Genomic DNA, 20,584 nt, shown 5'->3' on the forward strand with positions numbered 1-20,584 from the left:
AACTGCCGCCGCTAGCAAAATGGAACGGCTGCTATGCTCAAATCCTCGACGGCCCAGATGCGCCGCGGGCCGGTATGTAGGTCAGTTTCGGGTAGCGTGACCATGTCTCGCTACGGATACAAAATTTGAGACAAACGCGGCGTTTTGACTATTCACTCAAAGATGTTCAAACACCAGAAAACTTTCGGAGCCGCTCTAAAAGGTCACCATTTCCAACTGGCGAGATCTGGCAATGACAGGTTTGGAATATGGTGTGAATGCGCGCTTATCCCGTGCTTGTTTCGGAATTCTCAACCAAAAGATTGGGAGCGTCCCTGCCAATGGAGACCAAAGTGGCCCAGAAGTTGGCTGGAGAGAGGAACGCCCAACAATAGGCCCTTGTACTATGTGTTCTAGGCTCGAGGCTCATGGGAATGGGATAACGTTGGGCTCCACATCTCCGACCCCCCTAAAGTCCGGCCCCCTTGAAAAATGTAACGACGAAATACCCCTTTTATAAACCGATTTAAATGTAAACCTATCAACGCACAATAATACAATCATTGTCAGGCTCTCCCGGTTCGCTAACCTCTTCTCCATCGTTCAAAGCTTCTAAACAGTCCCTATTATTTTCCTGTGCTTCATAAACGTTTTTTTTGCTGACCAAAAGCTCGTTGGGATCCGGAATCACCCTTTTCCTTTTGACCGGCCGTACCGCCTCCAATTTTGCGTTTAACAAACTGATTTTTTGCTGAGCTTCAGCCAATAAGATATCCTTGGTTTCGAAGCTTTTTTGGACTTTTGCAAACAAAAGCCGTGAAGTGGCGTTACTTTTTTCGGACCGGGAAATTTCCTGTAGTTGAAGTCGAATATCTCGGGTCGTTTTAGGGGTTTTCCAAATAAGTAAAGACTGGTCGTTAATTTGTTGGGTTGGATTTTCCGGTGTTTTATCCCTTTGGAAGCCGTTATTTTTACCTTTTTCGACGTTGGCGTTGCTATTTTCTAACAAAAAAGGGTTTAAAAGTGGTTTTGCCAAGTTCACCGGCCATAACCCCGTCGTACGCCAACCAGATTGAATGGTTTTTGCTATAAATGCTTTTGATCTGGCTTTTCGATAGCAAAGTAGAAAGTTTCGTTTCCCAACAACCGTTGAACAGCAAAACTGGTTTACAAATCCCAGGTGACGTCGATAAGCTTCCTTTAACGGCCCAAAAACCGATAAATCCAACGGTTGAAGAACGTGTGACGAATGAGGGGGTAAATATAGGAGTTGAATATTGTTTTGCAAGCAAAGAAGCATAAATTCGTCCGTTATATGTGATCCATGGCCATCCAGAACTAATAACCGCTTTTCAGGGGTTAAAGGTTGGGTATACGGAATAAACACCTTTTTTAACCATTCGATACCTGTTTCATGATTTGTCCACCCGTTTTCGGTTGCATGAAATTGCCAGGTATCGAAAGGACTTAAATCAGCTGGAAACCATTGTTGCTGTACGTTTTTCCCCTTAAATATAACGAGGGGAGGTATAACAGCCCCCGTAGCTGATACACATTCGATTATGCTCGTCCAACCCCGCGTTCCAGGCTCTTTTCGCTGTAATGGCCGGATTTTATTACGCCCTAACACCAGGCAATTAGATCCTTTGCCTTCCATTATACCTGTTTCGTCCATATTCCAACGGTTGGCCGGTTTTATAGTATCGACAACGGGATTTTTCAAATAGGACCACCAAGATTTAATTACCTCGGTTGTAGCCCCATTAACCCGGGCATTTTCTATTCGCCGGGGTCTTTGGGTTCTCAAAATTGGATATCGGGCTATAAAACGGCTAACCCAATGTTTCCCAAGGCTTTTTCTTTCTCCGGCGGCCTGAAGAATTCGTTCCGCAAAATAGCGTAGTTCTTGATGCGTTGGCGGAAGGCCTAACGCGGCCTGCGCAAGTACCCAATCTGCCAAATAGGTCTCCTGCTCCTGTGAAAGCCTTTGACAAGATCTTTTCGCTTGTTGAATTGACTGGGCCCCCTTTAAACGATCGTGAAGGGTACTCCGAGGAATACCCCATTTTTGCGAGGTTTTGTGAACTGATTTGCCATTTCTTATGTCAGAAATGGCAGCAAGAAGCTGATTTTCAGTGTACTGTTTCATTGGAAAGTTTGGAGCAAGAATCTTCAAAAATCAAGTTCTAAAGTGAAAAATTCGTCTAGATATTTATAAAATAAAACAAAGGGTTGACGTGGCTGAGTAGATATTTTTAGGGGCCGGACTTTAGGGGGGTCGGAGATGTGGAGCCAAACGTTAAGCATTATTTTGCGACAAAGAAATGGAAAGAAGGCGCCGAAGGTAGCTGAGTAGGGTTCGAGGCAATCGCGCTGGTGCCGGCATTTTACTGCGCCCAAACATGCGGGAACAGGGTGACAGAACATCAACTTTCGTAGCCACTCCTGGAATGCGCACGACCCAACGGTCCCAACCCGATATTTCTTGGCCTCGTCATACGCTTTCTTCTCTAGATGAGTTCTGGTTCGTTCTGGACTCCGGGTGTCGGGCAGTCACTGCAGCCTTGCCAACCTGCAAGCTGCCTCCAAGAGCCGCCCACTATTGAGACGTGCCATTTGCAGATTTTATAGCGTTGCGGGGTAATACTGGAGGCCGTGAAGATCTTCAATCAAATAGGGACGCCCAGACGCGCGGGTGCAAGCGCGACGTGATTTGATGACTCTGGAACCCTGGAATCTGTCCCACGCACATGCCCTGTCAGATTCAGATTGGGTAGATGCCTTGCAACACAAACACAAATCAGCTGGCTTATATTGAATAGAGTTAGAAGCCGCAAGACCGCATTGCGGATGCTAAGTCTCTCGTAGTAAATAGTTGGTATTCAACCCTGGGGAACATTATGAATGTGTAGAGTGCCTGTCATAGACTGAGAGACACCCCTAGACGGAATCAAAGGTCGAGCCAAAGGTCGGGAAAGAATCGCGAGGTGACGGAAGACTGCCGACTGCCAATATATTATAGCTAACATTACCTTCCACGGACCAGCTCGGCTTCTGGCTACTTTCTTCATGTTCAATACAGACATATAGGACGACAAATGCCAATGTCTCGTCGTTCAAATCTTGCCTTGATCATACGCCTGAGAGTCATCTCCCACTCACTCTCCCTTGCCTCACCGAAAGCTGACTGGACAGAACATGGAAATCACCTCCGAAGCGATTGTTGGTATCATCGCCGTGCTGGTGTGTCTCCCACCCACCATCTTGGTTATGATCGGCTGCGTCCGCAATTATATTATGCGACGCATAATTAGTGAGCGTCCCCATGTAAGCATCATGCTTCCTTGGCTCTATTGAGCACGTCACTCTATGTTTGCACAGAAAGCTCCCAGGTGTGTGCCGAGTCGCCAACGCCAGGCCTTGTGCACCCGCCAGGAGGCATCCTTGCCAATAAAAGAGGCGTTGAAGCATATGCAGCTGGACAGGCTACATCACTGCAGAGATCGACGACGATCATATTCCAACACGAATCAATTTCTTGGAGACAGGTCACCTGTCGTCCGAGCTAGTAACGGGAGCAACTGTCCGCCCCCCGCCAGATTTTTCGAATGAAGCCCGGGACGAACCAGAGTTCGGCAAATTCATTTTGGGATTGCGCTCGTTTCTGAGACACCTGTTGGTTCGCCAAAGGCATCATCTCTGCTGATCGTCTTGACGTGTTCTGCTGATCTAATTCCTCGCGTCACAACACGCAGCAGGGAACTATGTTTTTCTTTCTTTGCCACCCAGGTATATTTGATCAAGGTACTCTGGAACGCAATGAGAGCCAACCTGGGCGGACGGTTCAAGGTACGATAGTCTGGCGGTATGGACTGGGTCGCATTTTTGGCAAAACGTGTGTTATAAGTTACGTGGCGAATTTGCTAGAGAGTCACGGAGTGCGGTTGACTGGGTGTCTCGTATGTGAGTAAGAGGCCAGACGGGCGCTTTCGAAAAACTTTAGTACTGCAGGTACAGAATCATAGCCCTCACGTGATGTTTTGGTTAAATGCTCAGTCGATAAATCTGAGGCACTTAGTGTCGGTATTATGATCAGTGCCGATGCTTAAATCGCAGGGGTCATGCCGCCTGAGTAGCTGTCGTCCGGTCGTCTCAAGGCCTACCCCAAATCGACAGCCCACTGGTTGTGCCAAATGCGCATGTCGCTACAAGTAAGTCCTCGTTCCGTACCAGTGACCGGGTGGTCTTGATTGTGATATTCAACGACGAACCAGGGAAAAATGAAACGGGCTCAGCAGTATCTAAATTTGGGTGTCTAGGGTCACCTCCATTTGACGACTAAAGATGTGCACACTGACCCTGGTCTCAACGACATAAACTGACCAACCTTTGGAGAATTACGTAGCCCACTCGCGCGGCCTTTCCATACCGTATCAAAATATACTTCTTTGCAAGTTCGCATTACCCAGAAATTACGGGATTTAAAGTACTAGCGCGAGGCATTGGGCGGGGTATTGAAGCCAAAAGAACCAACTCGAACTGAGAGTGGAGCGATGAACTGCGGGAAAAAATCTCCATAAGCTTATTTCAATTTGGCTCTTCTGGATAATTCCACAAGACATAGGATACACATATTGATGCGTTTGTTGTAGCTTCCGTGGCCATGAACATGATCTGCTGCAGATGCGAGCCAAGCGCAGTCCCTAAACCATAATTGGGAAGGTCTAAAAGTCTGTCTGGGAACTCTCCTCCGCTCGCCAAGACGTACGCTTGTGGCCAGTGAAATGATCAGTGTTCGGGCGACTAGTAAACGAACAACGTTGCTCGCATCGTGATGTGCAGACATGATGCACCAGCCCGAAACGATGTGGTTTGACAGCTACCCGAGTCGTCTACAGCCACGACCGGTTTGTGATGACGCCTACGTTTCCGGGGTTCCGATCTCGGTGGGAGTCAGAGCGGTATCGCCCGGGTTCCGAGTATGCAAAAAGATACTCGTGGCTGCAGTCGTTCTAGAACTAGACCTTTTGGCAAAAAGTCCAGAAAGGGTTTAGTCTGCTGTGGAGTTATGAGTTTTTTTTTTCGCAACACAATCCGAATTCGAGAGGGCATGTCAGTAGTATCCTCACAAAACAAGGCTGTCAGATTGAGAGGATAACTAGTGCGTGTAAACCAGCCGCTGGAAGCTAGACCCCGGCCCGAACCTTGGGATCTTAAAAAGTACATCTATCGTTAGTGTCGATCCTTTTCGCCGAAGAACCGTCAATAGCAACAGAGTTAAGCATCCAGAGTCTCTCATCTCCACCAAAACCCACCTGTCGGTATAATTCTGAGTCGTGAGCTAGACTTTAGGTGTTGGACAAGATTGCAGGACTTTCTGACAGGGGGTCCACGACAGCCAACCCTCAAGTAGTATGCGGGGATGCTAAGCTTTTGTTTTATCCATGGTATCAATTTACGGAACAAAAAGACATATACTTTGGTAGACAGCGGATTCGTAATAGGTAAACGAAATTGTGACGCGACATTTAGGGGGCGGGCTTGGAACAAACTAGTAGACATGTTAAACTTTATTTCGTCTCAACTGTACCCAAAAGTTGGAAACTGAAACACTAATGCGGCTCGACTTTCCCTACAACACTTAGTACACCCCTATCCCTGGGGTGAATCTGGACCCGCTGCCAAACAGAGATGTGCCTACCATAAGCTCACACCCAGTCAGCAGCTTCGAATCGAGCAATAACTGGAGACAAAAAGAAAGTTGGCAAGTACACGGCGGGCCCAAGTAGTAGTGCTAGTGCAGGGTAGATTTGAATACGAGCCTTATCCCCGCCTGCCCGCTATGGGTCCGTATACCATCCAGGGATCGGGGGTGTAACCTTGCACTCGGCCCTAAAAAGCTTATCACTCTTGTACGTGGTATTCGGTCAAGGATTTCTTGGGATGACGCGGCGCTACTGCCAGGGCCGGCCAGGCCGGCGCAGAACTTTCATGGTAGAGAAGCTTGACAAGCAACAAGCAGCATATCCAAACCTGACTTGGGTGTTGAACGACTGACAAGGAAAACGCAAACTCATCAGAGAGACGAAACAGTCCCTGAAGCAACTCAAGGAATTTGGACTCACCAAGTCACCCAGGTCTGTATGTGTGCCCGGTTATTGGCGATGTACCCGGGCAACACGCCCTCTATACATGCACGCAGTCCGATGTGTATTTAAGCGACCGGAATCCTCTCCCGATCTAATGCCAAGACTCATCTCTTCATCCGCATCTTCTAATCATCAGTCTTCAATCTTCAGACAAACCCTTTCACACTCACAGTCCCGGTGACTTTTTCCATTTTAATCCTTTACTACATTTTAATACCCTATTCTTTAAAACAATCACAACCCCAGTAAATCATCCCAAGATGCAGTTCCGTCAGACCATCCTTTCCCTCTTCCTCGTCTTCAACCTCGCCCAGGCCCTGCCCACCTCGGCGTCCACTTCAGTAGTCGACATCAGCAAGAGGGCCAACAACAAGGGCGGCGGCGGCGGCAAGGGCGGCAAGGGCGGCGTCAGCGCCGAGGTCAAAGGCATCAACAAGAACATCGGCATCCAGAAGCAGGAGAAGCAAGACGCCAAGGCCGTCAGCGCGGCCGAGACGGGTGGCAAGGCCCAGTTTGGCAAGGCCAAGGGTCAGCTCCTCGACACCATTGAGAAGGGAGAGAAGGTCCGCGCCAACAATCAAAAGCTTGCCGATAAGAACAACAAGCCACTCGTGGATGGTCTGAAGAAGGTGAGTCGTGCAGAAAAAAAAAAGCTTTTATATGGATGGCGAATGGGAATAACATGGCATGTATTCTGGGGGGATGTACTGACTTTCTTTTCCCTCTCCAGGTCCAAGGTGCACAGGCTACGGAGGAGAAGCTCGCCAAGAGTCTCCAGGGCGGCAACTCCAAGACCGACAAGGCCACCTTGAAGACCCTCCAGTCGGACTTTAGCCAGGGCATCAAGGTGAACAAGGAAAACGCGGCTCTTGTGAGTATTATTTGCACTCTGCTATCCCAGAGATAGGAAAAGACTAACATTGCTTGTGATGTAGGCCAAGAACGGCGGCAAGACCGGCGGCAAGGGCGGCGACAAGGGCGGCAAGGGTGGCAAGGGCGGCAAATAGATGTATCTGAGCCGAGACGTGGAGATTCTCATACCGAGCTGGACGCTGGACAGATCACGACGGGTGTCGTTTCTTCAGCAGATGTCCGCTCTTGGCAACATGCCGTGTATCATCTAAACTTTGACCATTACTGGTCAACCTTTCATGACATTATGTGTATCAACTACAACAAGTAAGATAGGGTGGAGGGTAGCTAGATGCTTCCAATTTACATTTTTACTCTGAATCCGTTTCTTGTGCAGAGTAAGCTTCAAGCCTCTTAAAGTCCTCCAGGGATTGCCGCATTAGTCAAACTTGAAGGGACGGATTGAGATGGCTCCACGATTATCTGTCGAGCCTCTAATTTGAGCTCGCCCGATATCCGAACAACATCTGCGAAAAGTCTAGGCAGTCAAATTTCCGTTCTTTGTATGCGGCCAAATGGCTTTGACGGGAATAAATCGAACTTGCAGCCCGATACATTTACTATCCCAAGGTGGGTCCGGGCATTTTGCGTCCGCGAATGGTTTTAGGAAACGCGGCAATGTGTTACGACCAGGCAGTTGGGCCGGTACCAGAGAGGCCAGGTGGGGTCACACCCCTCTCGACGACACTCGCCCAGAAGGAATACCGACCGGCAGAACAACGATTACCTAAGGGCAAGGCCACGAGATCTCACGTGACCTCACGTGACGTCCAAGGGAATGGATCTCTATGATCTGTAGAATCTCAGTTGAGAATCACAGATCAAACAGATCAAGAGAGATCACATTCGGAACATAGTCTATATAAGGCACGCTCATTACCATGTAGATAGATTCGATTCTAGGATTGCTTAGCAGCAATCAAACTCTAGTTAACCTCAAGACTTACTTGAGAACGATCATAACTTCACCCCCAGTCATTGAGAACCCCAGTTACCCAGTCAGACGCTTAGTTGCTTCAACCCACTGTACTTTACCCTAAGAACAGGTTACCCCGATACCTTGATCGTAACACAATGGCGATATACAATAGCCAAAGCTTTATCACAACCAATTTGGGATGAAAAGAAAGCTGAATATTTTGCAGTGTGCTATGAGGGTCATACTTCGTAATTGGTATGTTTTTGCAGATTTTTTTCTTTACTTGCAACCTTATTAAACGTAATAACGAAATTCTAACAAAGCCCTGAAGCCAACTTACTCGATTTTATAATAATGTTGCATGAGCCTGAATTAAGCAAAAGCTGAAATTAGAAAGCAATGCTACTATTTATAAGTCTTTGAACAAATTTACTCGAATTTAACTTGAGCAGTGTTACGATCAAGGTATCGGGTAACCTGTTCTTATGGTAAAATACAGTGGGTTAAAGCAACTGAACGTCTGGTTGGGTAACTGGGAATTCTCAATAACTGGGGTAAAATTATAATCGTTCTCAAATAAATATTAAGGTTAACTAAAATTTGATTGCTGCTAAACAATCCCAAAATCGAATCTATTTATATGGTAATAAACGTGCCTTATATAAATTATATTCCAAAAATAATCCTTTTTAATTTATTACAAATTACAGAAATTATTTCGTTTAATTTATTGTAATTTTTTTAAAAATTACTGAAATTATTTTTTTGGCGGTTACGTGGCGTTACGTGATTTTTTCCTTAAATAATCGATATTTTATCGGTCGGTAATTTTTTTGGGCGAATATTGTTAGGAGGGGTGTAACCCCGCCTGGCCTCCCTGGTACCGGCCCAACTGTCTGGTCGTAACAAGCAGTCAGCTAAAAATACACAGATTTGCATACAAATGTCTGCATGCTATTATATCTTTTTCAATGGGCATGAACTGACTCACCGTTGTGCCATTTCAGGCGTATCTCAACCAGAATTCCTCTTGTATTCCAAGGAGGATAATACAATTCACAACCCTTCCTGGAGGATATAATAGGATATCTGAGTCCCATCAAATTTACATGTATTTGCCCACCACCTTTCTATTCATCAACACTTTTCATTTACATTGTCAGTTTCCTTATTATGTCTTCTCGTTTCCTTATTTTTTCTCTCCTTTTTTGGGGTTTGGCCCAGGTGGCATGGGCCGCCAGGGTGGCCATCATCCTAACCGATTCCAAAATGGACGACAAGGCCGCCGTGGCCGTCGCCCTGAACAAGCGGGATGCGCGAAACCCAAGCAAGCCGCAGTATGACGAGGTGATCCTAGTGATGACGGGAGCCGCGGACAGGGACAACATCGCCGAAGGCATGAGGCAGTATCTCCAGCGTGCCGAGAGGCACCAGCCCGCCCTGTCGTCCGATTGGAAGAACCGTGTCAGCTGGTTCCAGACGCGAGGCAACGTCATGGGCAAGGTGGTGGCGCACGAGCGGTGGTACAAGGACCTCAGGCCCTCGCAGCACCTCCCCGTGGCGACGGGACAGTCCCTGGCCGCCGCCGTCGCTCGCGTCCATCGGTCGGCCAGCGTCGACATGTTCCAGCTCGCGCCGTGCGAGGACAGGGACGTCTACGACTTTATCAACGCGGTGCCCAACATCAACATCTACCACCTCTTCTTCGGCTACAACTCCCGCCAGGGTTCGGCCTCGTCCGGCATGAGCAGCTCGGCCAGCCGGGCCCTCGCGCAGAGGCAGTCGCAGTTCCACGCCACGCTCCAGCAGCGGCTCCAGGCCAGGCACGGCGCCGACGCCCGCGTCATCTTTACGCAGAACGTGCCCACGTTCAACGACCCGCGCGCCGGCTCGCAGGAGCTGGGCTGGTGCCAACGCTACTTCCCGGAGCAGGACACCACCATGTCGCTTTCGGACCCCTTCTGGACCAGCCTGATTCGCGAGGCCAACCCCTATGCCGATAGGTCCGTCCGGCTGACGTCGATCCCCGACAACGAGGACACCTTTCTTCAACAGGTCGTCGGTGCACGCATGTACCAAAACAGTCTGCGTGGAAAGATCTACGCCATGCTGTACAGTGCCGCGCAAAGCAGCCAGTTTGCAAGCAACAACCCGAGGTGTATGTAAACCAGCTGTTCTGACCTCATGATTGCAAGCTTGCCACCGCACCCTTTTTTTCTATTTTGCTAACCAAAAGCCCTATCGTAACAGCGCAACATCGTGTGTCCAAGATCCTGGTCCCCGAGTTCCAAGGCAGCCCCGACCCCACCCTGGAGCTGGGAGACGCAAACCACATCACAGCGGTGCTTGGTTACCTCGATCAAGAACAGTACGGCGGAAGCGGAGCGGGCAGGCTTGTCCCCGCCGCGTGCGACACGAGCGGAACGGATCCTTCGCAGCCCCCGGCCGTTACTACTACGTCTAGGTCCAGGGGCGAAGGCTGGGTTTTGACGAACTGCGACATTCGGCAGATCCGCAACAAGATTGAAAACATTCTTCGTCGTAGCGCGTAAAAGTGTAACGGTATAAAAAAAAGTCTGTCATTGGAACCACTCTCCTTGGGGGCACATTACGTATTAGATGTCGGGCATGGAGTCGCCCAGATTTGTCGCTTATAGCAGCTAGCATTTGCGCTGTACGATTACTTGCGCATGATTTCACAATACAAATGAGCCAATTTTTTTTAATTGTCTTTGCGCTGAGCAATGTGAAACCCCATCTTTAGGAACATGCATTAAAAGGAAACTGCTCGACTGCTGAAGAATAAGTTGACGTAAGAGTATACTTCAGGATGATTACTGAAAACAATAGATGAAGGGTGTACTGGACCGGCAATCCGGCATGCTTCCGATGTGGCAATTTGTGCCTTTCAACGTGCATACAATCATGCTCCAACTTGAAGTGTTACTTCCCAGCTCAGGTAAATACAAGTTATATAAGTTACAAGCGATGAACTCGTCATTGCCATATTTCATCTTGGCTTTTGTCCGACTATTCATGGCTCAGGTAAGCCCTTTATAATTTCCGCTCACTCTTCAAGGCCAATGCTAATATGATTGTACTCCATCGCTCGAGCGGTCAGTACTTCCGCCGTGGTGTTGTTTGCTTCTATCACTCAACCGCAGTCTATGTGTTGCCTTCGAGGCACCTTGGTTAGATGCTGCAGTAGATGACATGGTATATACGATGGCGACTGGGAATCCTGCGCAAGGCACGTGGCCTTGTGGAAAGCCGGGCTAGCTTATACCTCTCACATATGTTGGCAGTCACGACGGCATCGTCTGTTCTAGGGGCACAGTGACGAAAACAAACAAGAGCCGACCGACAGGAGCGGGCGAAGATACTACCCGCAGAAACATTCTCATCAAACTACGCGATACCCTGATCGAGAAAGATATGCAATGTGGACGGAATCAAATGTATTCATGCTGGTAGCCCTAAGAGCAGCGATATCGGAATGATGGTGTGCTACATGTATATTCCATGGCTGGCGACACGGCGAAGGCATAGCAGAGGCAGCAAAGGTCGCACCTCCAACGGGGTTAGTAGCATCCAAGGCTGTCTGGAGAAAGCTTTGGGTGCAAGCTGGCTTGCCGATTTGAAAGTCGATTAGAACGTCAAGCAGAAAGGGGCCTAATACGGATCGAGTTGTAGCCTCGAGTACATAGTATGAGCCAATATTTGTCCCTCTGTTTTTGTCATCAGGTACGCTACCAAACTTTGTGTCTGACTAAAGGCATGCCTCTCCAATCTGATCAGGGGATTTTGCTTTTGCCATCGTGGCACCAGCCGTTACACAGTCCTTGGAAGGGTGTCTTTGTGGCGAAACATTGGCCTGCTGCGCCTATTATCCCTTCTGCTTTTGGAACCGTTGGTCTCGTAGCTAACAAGCACCTTTACCAGCTTCACAGTGAACGCTCGTAAAAGGCTCGACTTCTTTGTCCAAACGGTTACAGCTTTCACCAAAGAAGGTGTTGATAGACCTGCGGGCGTCGTCATAATCTTCGGGGGCGTATGAAACTGCCTCTCCTTCCACGGTCTGCAACTGGTATGGTTCCTTCTTTTGCCGCCAAGGTATCCGTCGTTTCGCTACGACCCTTGGTGACAAGCATCCTCCACCATTCATGGGTCAGACCCACCTTTGTTAGCGATTCACACCCAAACACACCAATAAGCTTAACAGCTGAAGAATTTTCGCCCTCCGGGCGCTGGTCGTCATGGCCTCACCAGAGGTCTCAAACCGCCGCGCGCGCCCGCAGAGCACGCCGCAGGCTTTGCCGCAGGGCCAGGCCGAGTCGGGACACGTATCTCTCGACACGCGCACCGCTAACGCGCCTCAGCCGGCTGGCCGCGGAAGGTACTCCAGCCTCCCGGCCCTGGCCATCAAAACACTGCAGCAGGAGTTGGAAAACGTGGAAACAGTCGGCAGCTGGCTCGAAGAGGTCTTTGCAGCCAAGCTCGAAAGTTTACAGGCCCCGGAGGACGCCGCGCTTAGGAGAATTGTTCTTGAACTTGACGACGTGATCAGCGGCTGGTTCCTCAGTCGCACCCTCCCTGAAAAAGAGCGTTCACGCTCCCCGTCGCGTTCGCCGACCAGTTCCAGCGAAAGGCGCAGCATTTTAATTACGAGGACGGGCACGGCGTCGTCGGCCTCTAAAGGCAGAGGCACGCCCACTAACAAATCGGTCACATGGGCCGAGCGAGCCGCCACGCCACCAGCGGCGGCCCCAACGCAAATTTTAACCCCGGCCACGCGCTCGTACCCGATACGTACGACGCCCGGCAATGCACCTGACAGCTCCGCAACTCCCTCCCAATCGGGCCGGGACCGCTCCCAAGCCCCGAAACGTTTGACAGAACAGCCGTCCAACCGCATCCTGATCCGCGTAAATAACAAATTGCGGATGGTGACGAGGGAGCCATACGCGGTAACGACCAAACTGGCCGAATTGGTCTCGGTGCCACACAGTGAAATCCCAAACGCCAAGCGCACCCCCACGGGCTGGGGTGTTACGGTGGCCTCTGAGGAAACACGGCAAAAACTCCTCAACCCCAGCGCGGTCAAGGCCATTATGGACGTATTGGACGCGCGGGAAGTCACTGTCCCGACAACCTGGCACACATACGCCGTCTCTGGAGTGCCCCGAACGCTCAATTGCCTGGACGGAAGAAAGGACGTACATGAGGTAATCCAGGAGGAGATTACCGTGGCAGCAGGCCAGCAGCCAGTCAACTGGCATATTTCCAAACATGGTTACGACCCACATACGGCTGAGGGCACGTGGATAGTGTCCTTCCTTCAACCCGTAAAGCCCTTTCAGCTTTTTGGAGTGTCGAGACGTGCGCGGAAGGTTGAAAAATCACGCAAAATTACACACCACCACGACGGTTGCCAGGGATATTGCGAAATACGTCGCTGCGTACGGCAAGCGCGTTGCGGCATATGTGGTGAAGCAAAACATGCGACAGAGGAAGAGCCGTGCAAGGCAGCCCCCAAATGCGTTAATTGCCACGGCCATTTCCCATCCGGACATGAGAATTGCCCTGCCCGACCTTTGGTGGTAAATGGGAAGTTTGAACGACCTTCACAGCGTAAACTTAAGGGGATTCGCAGAATCGGACGTGCCAACCGTGCCGCGATTATCAACGACCGGGCCGAAACGGCCCGCCGAGAGCCAGCACCTGCAATCCCGGTCCTAAGCACCTCATCGCAGCATTCGCAAACCTCGAGCTCCCGATCGAGCATTTCAAACAAAAGAGCGCGGCCATGCGAGGCGGCAGGGGCGGACATCCGTAACTTCCTGCAGGTTGAACAGGAACGCGTGCACGACGAAATCGTTTGGGCAGCCGAAATGGAGGAGGACGCAGCGGCTGCCGCACCTTGCCCCGCTGATGGGATAGACTTGGAAGCAACCCGTCGATTAATATGACGAAATACTCGCTCGGCAATATGCAGCGGGAATGCCTCGACGTAGTTTGGGCCAACGTAGGTAAAAGGATGGGTGTGCATCTGAGCCTATTGGAGTTGTGCCACCAGAGAAAGGTGGACCTGGTTAACGTTCAAGAGCCATGGTGCGGGCTAAATACGACTACACAAACGCACCCGGGCTATGATGTTTTTGCGCCAGTGGACGAATGGCACGCCAACACTTACGAAGCCATGACTGGGCTCCGGCCCCGGGTGCTCACCTACGTCAAGAAGGGGGCAGCCCTAAGGGCCGCACAACGACGGCTACCGCAGGGCCAAAATACGCGGGACATACTCTGGCTCGAAATTAACGGAATATTGTTTGTTAACGTATATAGGGCTCCGGGCACTGAAGCCGCGCTGGAAATGGTATGCAATACCGTGCCAAATGGACCCACGGTGCTAGGCGGCGATTTTAACGTAGCGGCTGCTGCATACCAGCCGGGCCGCGCAAACGCACGCGGAGGGGACCAACTGACGGCATGGGCGCAAGCCCAGGGGATGAGTTTTACAGGAAATATCGGCGTGCCCACCCACCGCGACGGGGGTTTACTGGATATGGTCTTTTCCAACCTCCCCAGCACAATAACTGTGGTTGACAGCAGTCTTTACACAGGCTCCGACCACGAATCCCTTTATACCACGCTGCGGACGCGCGGCGCCCCCCGCCCGGAGGCGATCAACGTTTCGGTTAGGGACGACCGGTTACCAAAGTTCGCGGGGGGGAATGGCGCAGTGGTTAAGCGCCATGGCTGTTACTTGAGTAACGTAGGTTCGAATCCTGCTCCCTCCACCTCCTCCCCGCTTACCGTGGCAAGGATAACCCGGCTGGCTATCGACAACAACCACCCGCCTGTGCCGTCGAGCCCACACTTGTTGGGAACTTCGTCTCCATGGCTACAAACGACCGACAGCTCCGCTGTTTGGACACAGGCCCCTCTCGATGAAGAGCCGTCAACTGCCGTCAGACGAATCCTCCGTGCGCCTGAAGGCACGGGGTCGCGTCAGTGAACAAACCTGTAAGCAGGACCGGGCACGAACCCGGTCAGGCTCGATTCGCTTCTATGCCCTTGTTTTCCGCTGTGTAAATAGAGAAAATAGAAAGCGCGCCGAGATACCCCTCGGGAGGTTGCTAACGGCCGGCTAATGAGCCGGGCCGAGCCCGGCGTTAAATAATACTACTACTACTACTACTACTGGCTAATGGGCGGTCACCCGACCCACAGAGGCTGTTCCCAAACCAACTCTGCCTGTTTGTCTCTTCTTGAGGTCTTAGCAGACAAGAGAAAAACCAAAACGGTTACACTGTTTCATTCGCGGCTGCCGTCACTATAGATACTCGCCCTGTGTCACACCGCGCCCTTGCATATTCTAGTGCTGACGTCGTACCAAGAGTCACCTGGCACCGGAGCCTCCGATCTCGCTTCTACACGTGCATCTCATAAAGACAGGCTCGGCTGTCCCGCTCTTGTATTCTACTACAAACAGCTTGTTCACAACTTTGCATCTTTGCCAGGTCAGAGTACTCAATCGAATCATCATCCGAATTCTGCTCCACGACACAGCAACAAAAACTTGACCCTTGGACATGTCCGCCTACTGGAGCGCCGGCCCTGCCAGCATGCCACCAGCCTATACGACATGCAACACCTACGACCCCGACCAGCAGGACGACGACGACAGTCCCGCATGGCCATCGCACCAGCTGCAAATCTACCAGCCCGCAACGCCATTCCAGCCCATCCAGTACCGCCATCGCACCCACAGACGCAAACACCGCCGCCACCGCCCTGCAAAACCCCACCGCCGTCCAGAGCTGACGCACGAGGCGCAGCTGGCAGCCTACACGGCGCACCACCTGATCCCAGCCCTGCAGGCCTCTCCGCGATCCGTCTCGGTGCTCATCAACTACGGCCACGCAGCCATCCCGGAGTCGGTGCTGACGGGCGACGGCAGCAGCAGCAGCAGCATCGTGTACAACGCGCCGGGATGCTCGCTGGCGGTCGTGCCGGCCGAGTCGGCAGTGGAGGACGGCAGGGGCGGCGCGGGCAGTGACGACCACGCCCTGCTGCGGATTTGTCGGACGTGCGGCGTGTTGAGAGTGGTGGATGCTTGGGGTGCGTGCCGGGACTGTGGGGTCCGGCGGCCGCTGGATGATTCCGGTGCGGACTGGGAAGGGGGGCGAGGAGGTTGGCGGTGGAGAGAGGTGGGCTATCTCGCTGGGTCTCCTGGGCGGTTCTTGGGCTGGTAGCTGTTTGTGCTGGTGTTGTGTTTGCTTGCTTTTGCTTTGGCTTTCTCGGCCTATGCCATTTCACGTCCTTTCATGGCTCGGCGCTAGATACTATAGAATAGATTGTTGTTATATTGTCTACATGTACTTTGTGTCATCTAAGATCTTTCAGCTTTGCAAGCATTGATAGCCCATGTGTCTCACTCTTTGAATACAACCCACGACCTTTGGTGCTGAGCAAAATTAGTCTATTAAATTCTGCAACATGGCACCGCCCTCTCAGCAAAACATGCATCAATTTACAAAGATTCGGCGGCACTCTTTCCCGCAAGCTCCGGCACAATCTCGCTCGGCTTCATGCCATCGGGCATATTATGCGTCGCAGCCTCGGCCCTGACGTCGTCCCACATGGCGTCCACCCTCTGGGCCGCCGCGTCGCTCAGGGGCCCCTTCTTCATCCACTCGACGGCCTCGACCAGCTGGTGCTGCTTGCTCGCGCCCGCGATGATGGCGTCGCCCGACGCGGCCCGCAGCTGCGAGTGGTAGACGACCCAGCGGTAGGCCAGCTCGCCCAGCTCGACGCCCTCGTCGCGGGCGATCCGCGCCCAGGTGTCGAGCGCCGCGATGAAGCTGGGCTTGTTGTACAGCGCGTTGGAGACCGCGCCGAACTCGTCCTTCTTGCCGAGGCGGCCCTCCAGCAGCGCCTCCTTGGGCCGCGTCAGGAACCCGCCCGCGCTGGGGCTGTACGAGTACAGGGACATGTTGTGCCTGCGCAGCGTCGGGATGACGTCGTCTTCGATCTTTCGCGCGACGGGCGAGTAGTGGCCCTGGTAGACGGAGGGAACCACAAAGTTGTTCTCCTTGGCCACCTGCACGAATTCGTCGATCTGTTTGGCGGTGAAGTTGGACAGACCGAGACGTTTGAATGCGCCTTGTTTGTAGAGTTCGTTGAGGCCGGTCAGAGTGTCTTTCCAGGGGACCCTCGTGTCCGGAGAGTGAAGGTAATACACGTCAAGCTATTCAACGTTAGGTTTAGCAAAGGGTTCAAATGCTGTCTATCGCTCTCGGGTCTCAAAAAGATATCGTAATGATGACAGAGAGAGTAGCTGCTTACACTATCCGTCCCCAAAAGCTCCAAACTCTTCCTTCCGGCTTCAAGTATAACCTCGGCGGTTGAAGGGTTCGGACCCATACCGCTGACGGCTTTGCTGTCAATGATGAACCTCGAAGGGGCGCCAGCCTTTCCTAGCAGGTACTGCGATTGGCCATAGACTTCGGCCGTGTCGATTTTCTTGATGCCCGCCTTTTCGAGCACATCCAGCCACGAGCTGATTTCGTCGACGGTGCCTCGCCAAAAGGAACCACCGCCAAAGACAATGCTGATCCCGTTGGTCGCCATGCTGTATGTTGGTCTTGAACGTGCGTAAAGGTAGGTAGGTATTTTAAAAAGTAATCAAGTCTGGACAAGATTCTTGTGGGATTGGGAAACGCGACGGGATCCAAATCAACGGCTTCCCACCGTCAATTATATATAATTTTGCTTCACGCAGCTCATCCAGTCTCCTCATACAACAAGCCTTTTGGGTAAGGATGTTTCCGGTAATCGAATTTGTCAGTCTGACAAGCATTTGTCAGCGCCGCCGTGTTGAAGACGGCCGTCGCGGGGCCCCGCTCTGCCAGTTTGAGTTTGGCCCCGGTTGTTTAGCGCGGGCCTGCTTGTAATACCAAAGTTGGAGTGCTCATTACCCACCTAGCTGTCCACATGTTCCATGTAATCGGGCTTTCCTACTTTTCCCATCCTGGCGCACCGGACGTATCGGTCAATTGAGAGTTTCGGTGATCGACGGTTGAATAAAGCGAGAATGTCCGGTAATTCAGCGGATAGATCCGATGTACCTGGGCAAAGATAATTTTCTTTCCGGCCGGAAATTTCGCTGCTGGGGTCATTTGTGGGACATTATCCCAGCTCTCCCGAGTATGTCTTTGCAAGTTTGCATGATAAAATCGGCTGAGAGATGCATCGTCAATTTTGCCAAGAGCTTTTCATTTACCAGATCAACACCTTGAATTTATTGACTCGATAACTACCAAGATCAATATTTCTCTACAAGCTTGTCAAAGGCTTGCTCGATTACAGCTGGAAATGTCGCAGATGAAAGTTTTAATCAACGGCTGCGGCGTGGGTGGGCCGTCTCTTGCCTACTGGCTCGCTAAAATCGGAGCGCAGGTCACCGTCACGGAACGGACCGCAGACCTACGCGCCACCGGACAGCAACTCGACATTCGAGGCCAAGCCATTCCGCTTTTGGACAAGATGGGCATCAAAGAGGCCGTGAGGTCGGTCCTCGTCAAGGAGCCGGGGATGCAGATCGTCAACGAGAAGAACAAGACAATGGCCTTTTTCCCAGTCAGCTCCGACTCCAAGGCGTTCTCGTCCGAGTATGAGATCATGCGGGGCGACCTGGTCAACATCCTGTACAACGCCACCAAGGACGACAAGAACGTCCGGTACGAGTTTGACAACTCCATCGAGAGCTTTACGCAAGACGACATTGCCGACCCTGCCGGCAAGGTCCACGTCACCTTTGCAAATGGCCGCAGGGAAGACTTTGACATGGTCGTCGGCGCCGACGGTGTATATTCGCAAACGCGCAAGATCATGATGGGCCCCAAGTTTCCAGAGTCGCTCGTGTCGCAAAAGACGCACTTTGCGTACTACAGCATCCCGCCCAAGCCCGACGACACGCGCCGCTGCACCTTTTGCCTGTTCCCCAACAAGAAGTGCCTGATCATGCGCAAGGACCGCGAGGAGGTGACCAGGGCGCTGGCCATGGTGCACGGCGACTACCCCGCCCTGAACGAGGCCTACCGGACCGGCGACAAGGCGGCCCTCCAGAGCGCCTGGGCCGAGGTGCTGCGCGGGCTGGGCTGGCAGGCCGAGAGGTTCCGCGACGCGCTGCTGCACAGCCGCGAGGCCGCGGACCTGTACGCGGGCGCCGTCAACTTTGTCAAGCTGCCCCCCGGCGGCTGGTCGCAGGGCCGCGTGACGCTGCTGGGCGACGCCGCGTACGCGTCCACCCTCAACGGCAAGGGCACCACGGCCGCCATGGCCGCGGGCTACGTGCTCGCGGGCGAGGTGGCCGCGCTGCTGGCCAAGGGGGAGCCGGTGGGCCGGGCGGTGCTCGAGGGGGTGGCCAACTACGAAACGACGTTCCGGCCCCTCGCCGAAGCGGCCCAGGACACGGGCAATGCGGACCTGGGCGCCCCGCTGCCGCAGAGCGCCTGGGGTGTGTCCATGGTGCAGTGGGCCGCGCGCGCGGCGGCCGCGTTGCGTCTTCACACCTTTAGCTTGGGCTTCGTCACGGGTGACGTGCTCGACAAGTATGCAATGCCGACATATCCCGCTTTAGAGGCTTCTTGTGGCGATTTGCTTCGGAGCTCGGCGCGGTGATGCCGCGTCTCTTTCTTGTCGAGTAATGACGTGGACCGCTGTTTTACACATGGGTACTTTTCTTTGCTCTTATCATTAGAATGGCAAGTTATGAACAGGTTTTGGGTCGGATAGCTTGCAGCCTGTAGCTTGTATGAGCAGTCTTTTTATCATGTTGCGTATTATTTGTTTACATACCAACAGACGCTTCATGTCTAGGTCCCTCTGTTCTTTGTCAATGCGTTCGGGGTTGCTTGTTTGCTGTACTGGTCAAGATTTTAAATTCGACCAAATTCATGTGACGAACTTTGCGCACTTCATCCTGCGCCACAGGCTGGCGGGAAGAGAAAAGAGGGAGGGGGGGGGGAGAGAGAGAGAGAGAGAGAGAGAGAGAAAAGACAGATCAAATGGCTCCCAGAATCTTGCGATAGAGCAGAGAGTATCATGAAGTCGCTGGCCGTCGCTACTTTACCAAATGTCAGACTTTCCAGGTGGATTCTATAGTACTATGTACACATTTACCCCTGAATGGATGTACCAAGCGGGTCCATAGTGGAAAGATACTCGACCTTGACCTGCACCTATATGTGGAGTGTTAAGCCCCATTACAGACCAACCCCTGAATCGATAGACTCGTGGGTCTTTAGCGGAAAGGTACTTGAGTTTACCCTATATCTACACCTTGATTGATCAGCCCCATAGAGTACTACCCTTGTCTTTTGTTCCAGTTGTGGTTGGATTCCGGACTTCCAATTCGTTCAAATAGTACAAAGCAAATCGTCGTCTGCACATTCAATCGGGAGTCGGTCGTACGTACATCCCGTGTCCTCGTCACAGCAATAGCACCTCACTAGATATTTCAGTTGCTTCATCCCCAGATTGCACAATTTCGTTTTGATCAAATAAACAATGCCAATCCTCGTGGATACATTCATTCGGGCGATGTATAGGCCTCTCG

At 52.0% G+C, this 20,584-nt stretch overlaps 6 protein-coding genes and 1 pseudogene across 7 annotated transcripts; 5 read left to right on the plus strand and 2 right to left on the minus strand.

Annotated features, from left to right (window-relative positions):
• Positions 1-2,861: 2,861 nt before the first annotated feature.
• Positions 2,862-3,624, minus strand: MGG_17028 (uncharacterized protein; the record flags this gene model as incomplete). The annotated part of the gene is made up of 3 exons (XM_003715969.1): positions 2,862-2,984; positions 3,142-3,422; positions 3,606-3,624. 3 exons carry the CDS (start codon positions 3,622-3,624, stop codon positions 2,862-2,864), a joined length of 423 nt encoding a protein of 140 aa, XP_003716017.1.
• Positions 3,625-6,388: 2,764 nt separating this feature from the next.
• MGG_08515 (uncharacterized protein) lies at positions 6,389-7,135 on the plus strand (the record flags this gene model as incomplete). Its single annotated transcript, XM_003715970.1, has 3 exons — positions 6,389-6,757; positions 6,859-6,999; positions 7,064-7,135. 3 exons carry the CDS (start codon positions 6,389-6,391, stop codon positions 7,133-7,135), a joined length of 582 nt encoding a protein of 193 aa, XP_003716018.1.
• Positions 7,136-9,228: 2,093 nt separating this feature from the next.
• MGG_08516 (uncharacterized protein) lies at positions 9,229-10,511 on the plus strand (the record flags this gene model as incomplete). The annotated part of the gene is made up of 2 exons (XM_003715971.1): positions 9,229-10,117; positions 10,210-10,511. The coding sequence occupies 2 exons, from the start codon at positions 9,229-9,231 to the stop codon at positions 10,509-10,511; spliced, it is 1,191 nt and encodes a 396-aa protein (XP_003716019.1).
• Positions 10,512-14,687: 4,176 nt separating this feature from the next.
• MGG_20180 lies at positions 14,688-14,759 on the plus strand (annotated as a pseudogene). Its single transcript has one exon. The product of its transcript is annotated as a tRNA-OTHER (tRNA).
• Positions 14,760-15,481: 722 nt separating this feature from the next.
• On the plus strand, positions 15,482-16,217 carry MGG_15362 (uncharacterized protein; the record flags this gene model as incomplete). The annotated part of the gene is made up of 1 exon (XM_003715972.1): positions 15,482-16,217. The coding sequence occupies exon 1, from the start codon at positions 15,555-15,557 to the stop codon at positions 16,215-16,217; it is 663 nt and encodes a 220-aa protein (XP_003716020.1). The 5' UTR covers positions 15,482-15,554.
• Positions 16,218-16,495: 278 nt separating this feature from the next.
• On the minus strand, positions 16,496-17,659 carry MGG_08519 (aflatoxin B1 aldehyde reductase member 3; the record flags this gene model as incomplete). Its single annotated transcript, XM_003715973.1, has 2 exons — positions 17,311-17,659; positions 16,496-17,212 (listed from the first exon to the last, which is right to left on the minus strand). The coding sequence occupies exons 1-2, from the start codon at positions 17,593-17,595 to the stop codon at positions 16,496-16,498; spliced, it is 1,002 nt and encodes a 333-aa protein (XP_003716021.1). The 5' UTR covers positions 17,596-17,659.
• Positions 17,660-18,209: 550 nt separating this feature from the next.
• Positions 18,210-19,647, plus strand: MGG_08520 (oxidoreductase; the record flags this gene model as incomplete). Its single annotated transcript, XM_003715974.1, has 1 exon — positions 18,210-19,647. Exon 1 carries the CDS (start codon positions 18,340-18,342, stop codon positions 19,645-19,647), a length of 1,308 nt encoding a protein of 435 aa, XP_003716022.1. The 5' UTR covers positions 18,210-18,339.
• Positions 19,648-20,584: the final 937 nt, after the last annotated feature.

This window comes from Pyricularia oryzae, chromosome 4, assembly GCF_000002495.2.
Source record: "Pyricularia oryzae 70-15 chromosome 4, whole genome shotgun sequence".
NCBI lineage: Eukaryota > Fungi > Ascomycota > Sordariomycetes > Magnaporthales > Pyriculariaceae > Pyricularia > Pyricularia oryzae.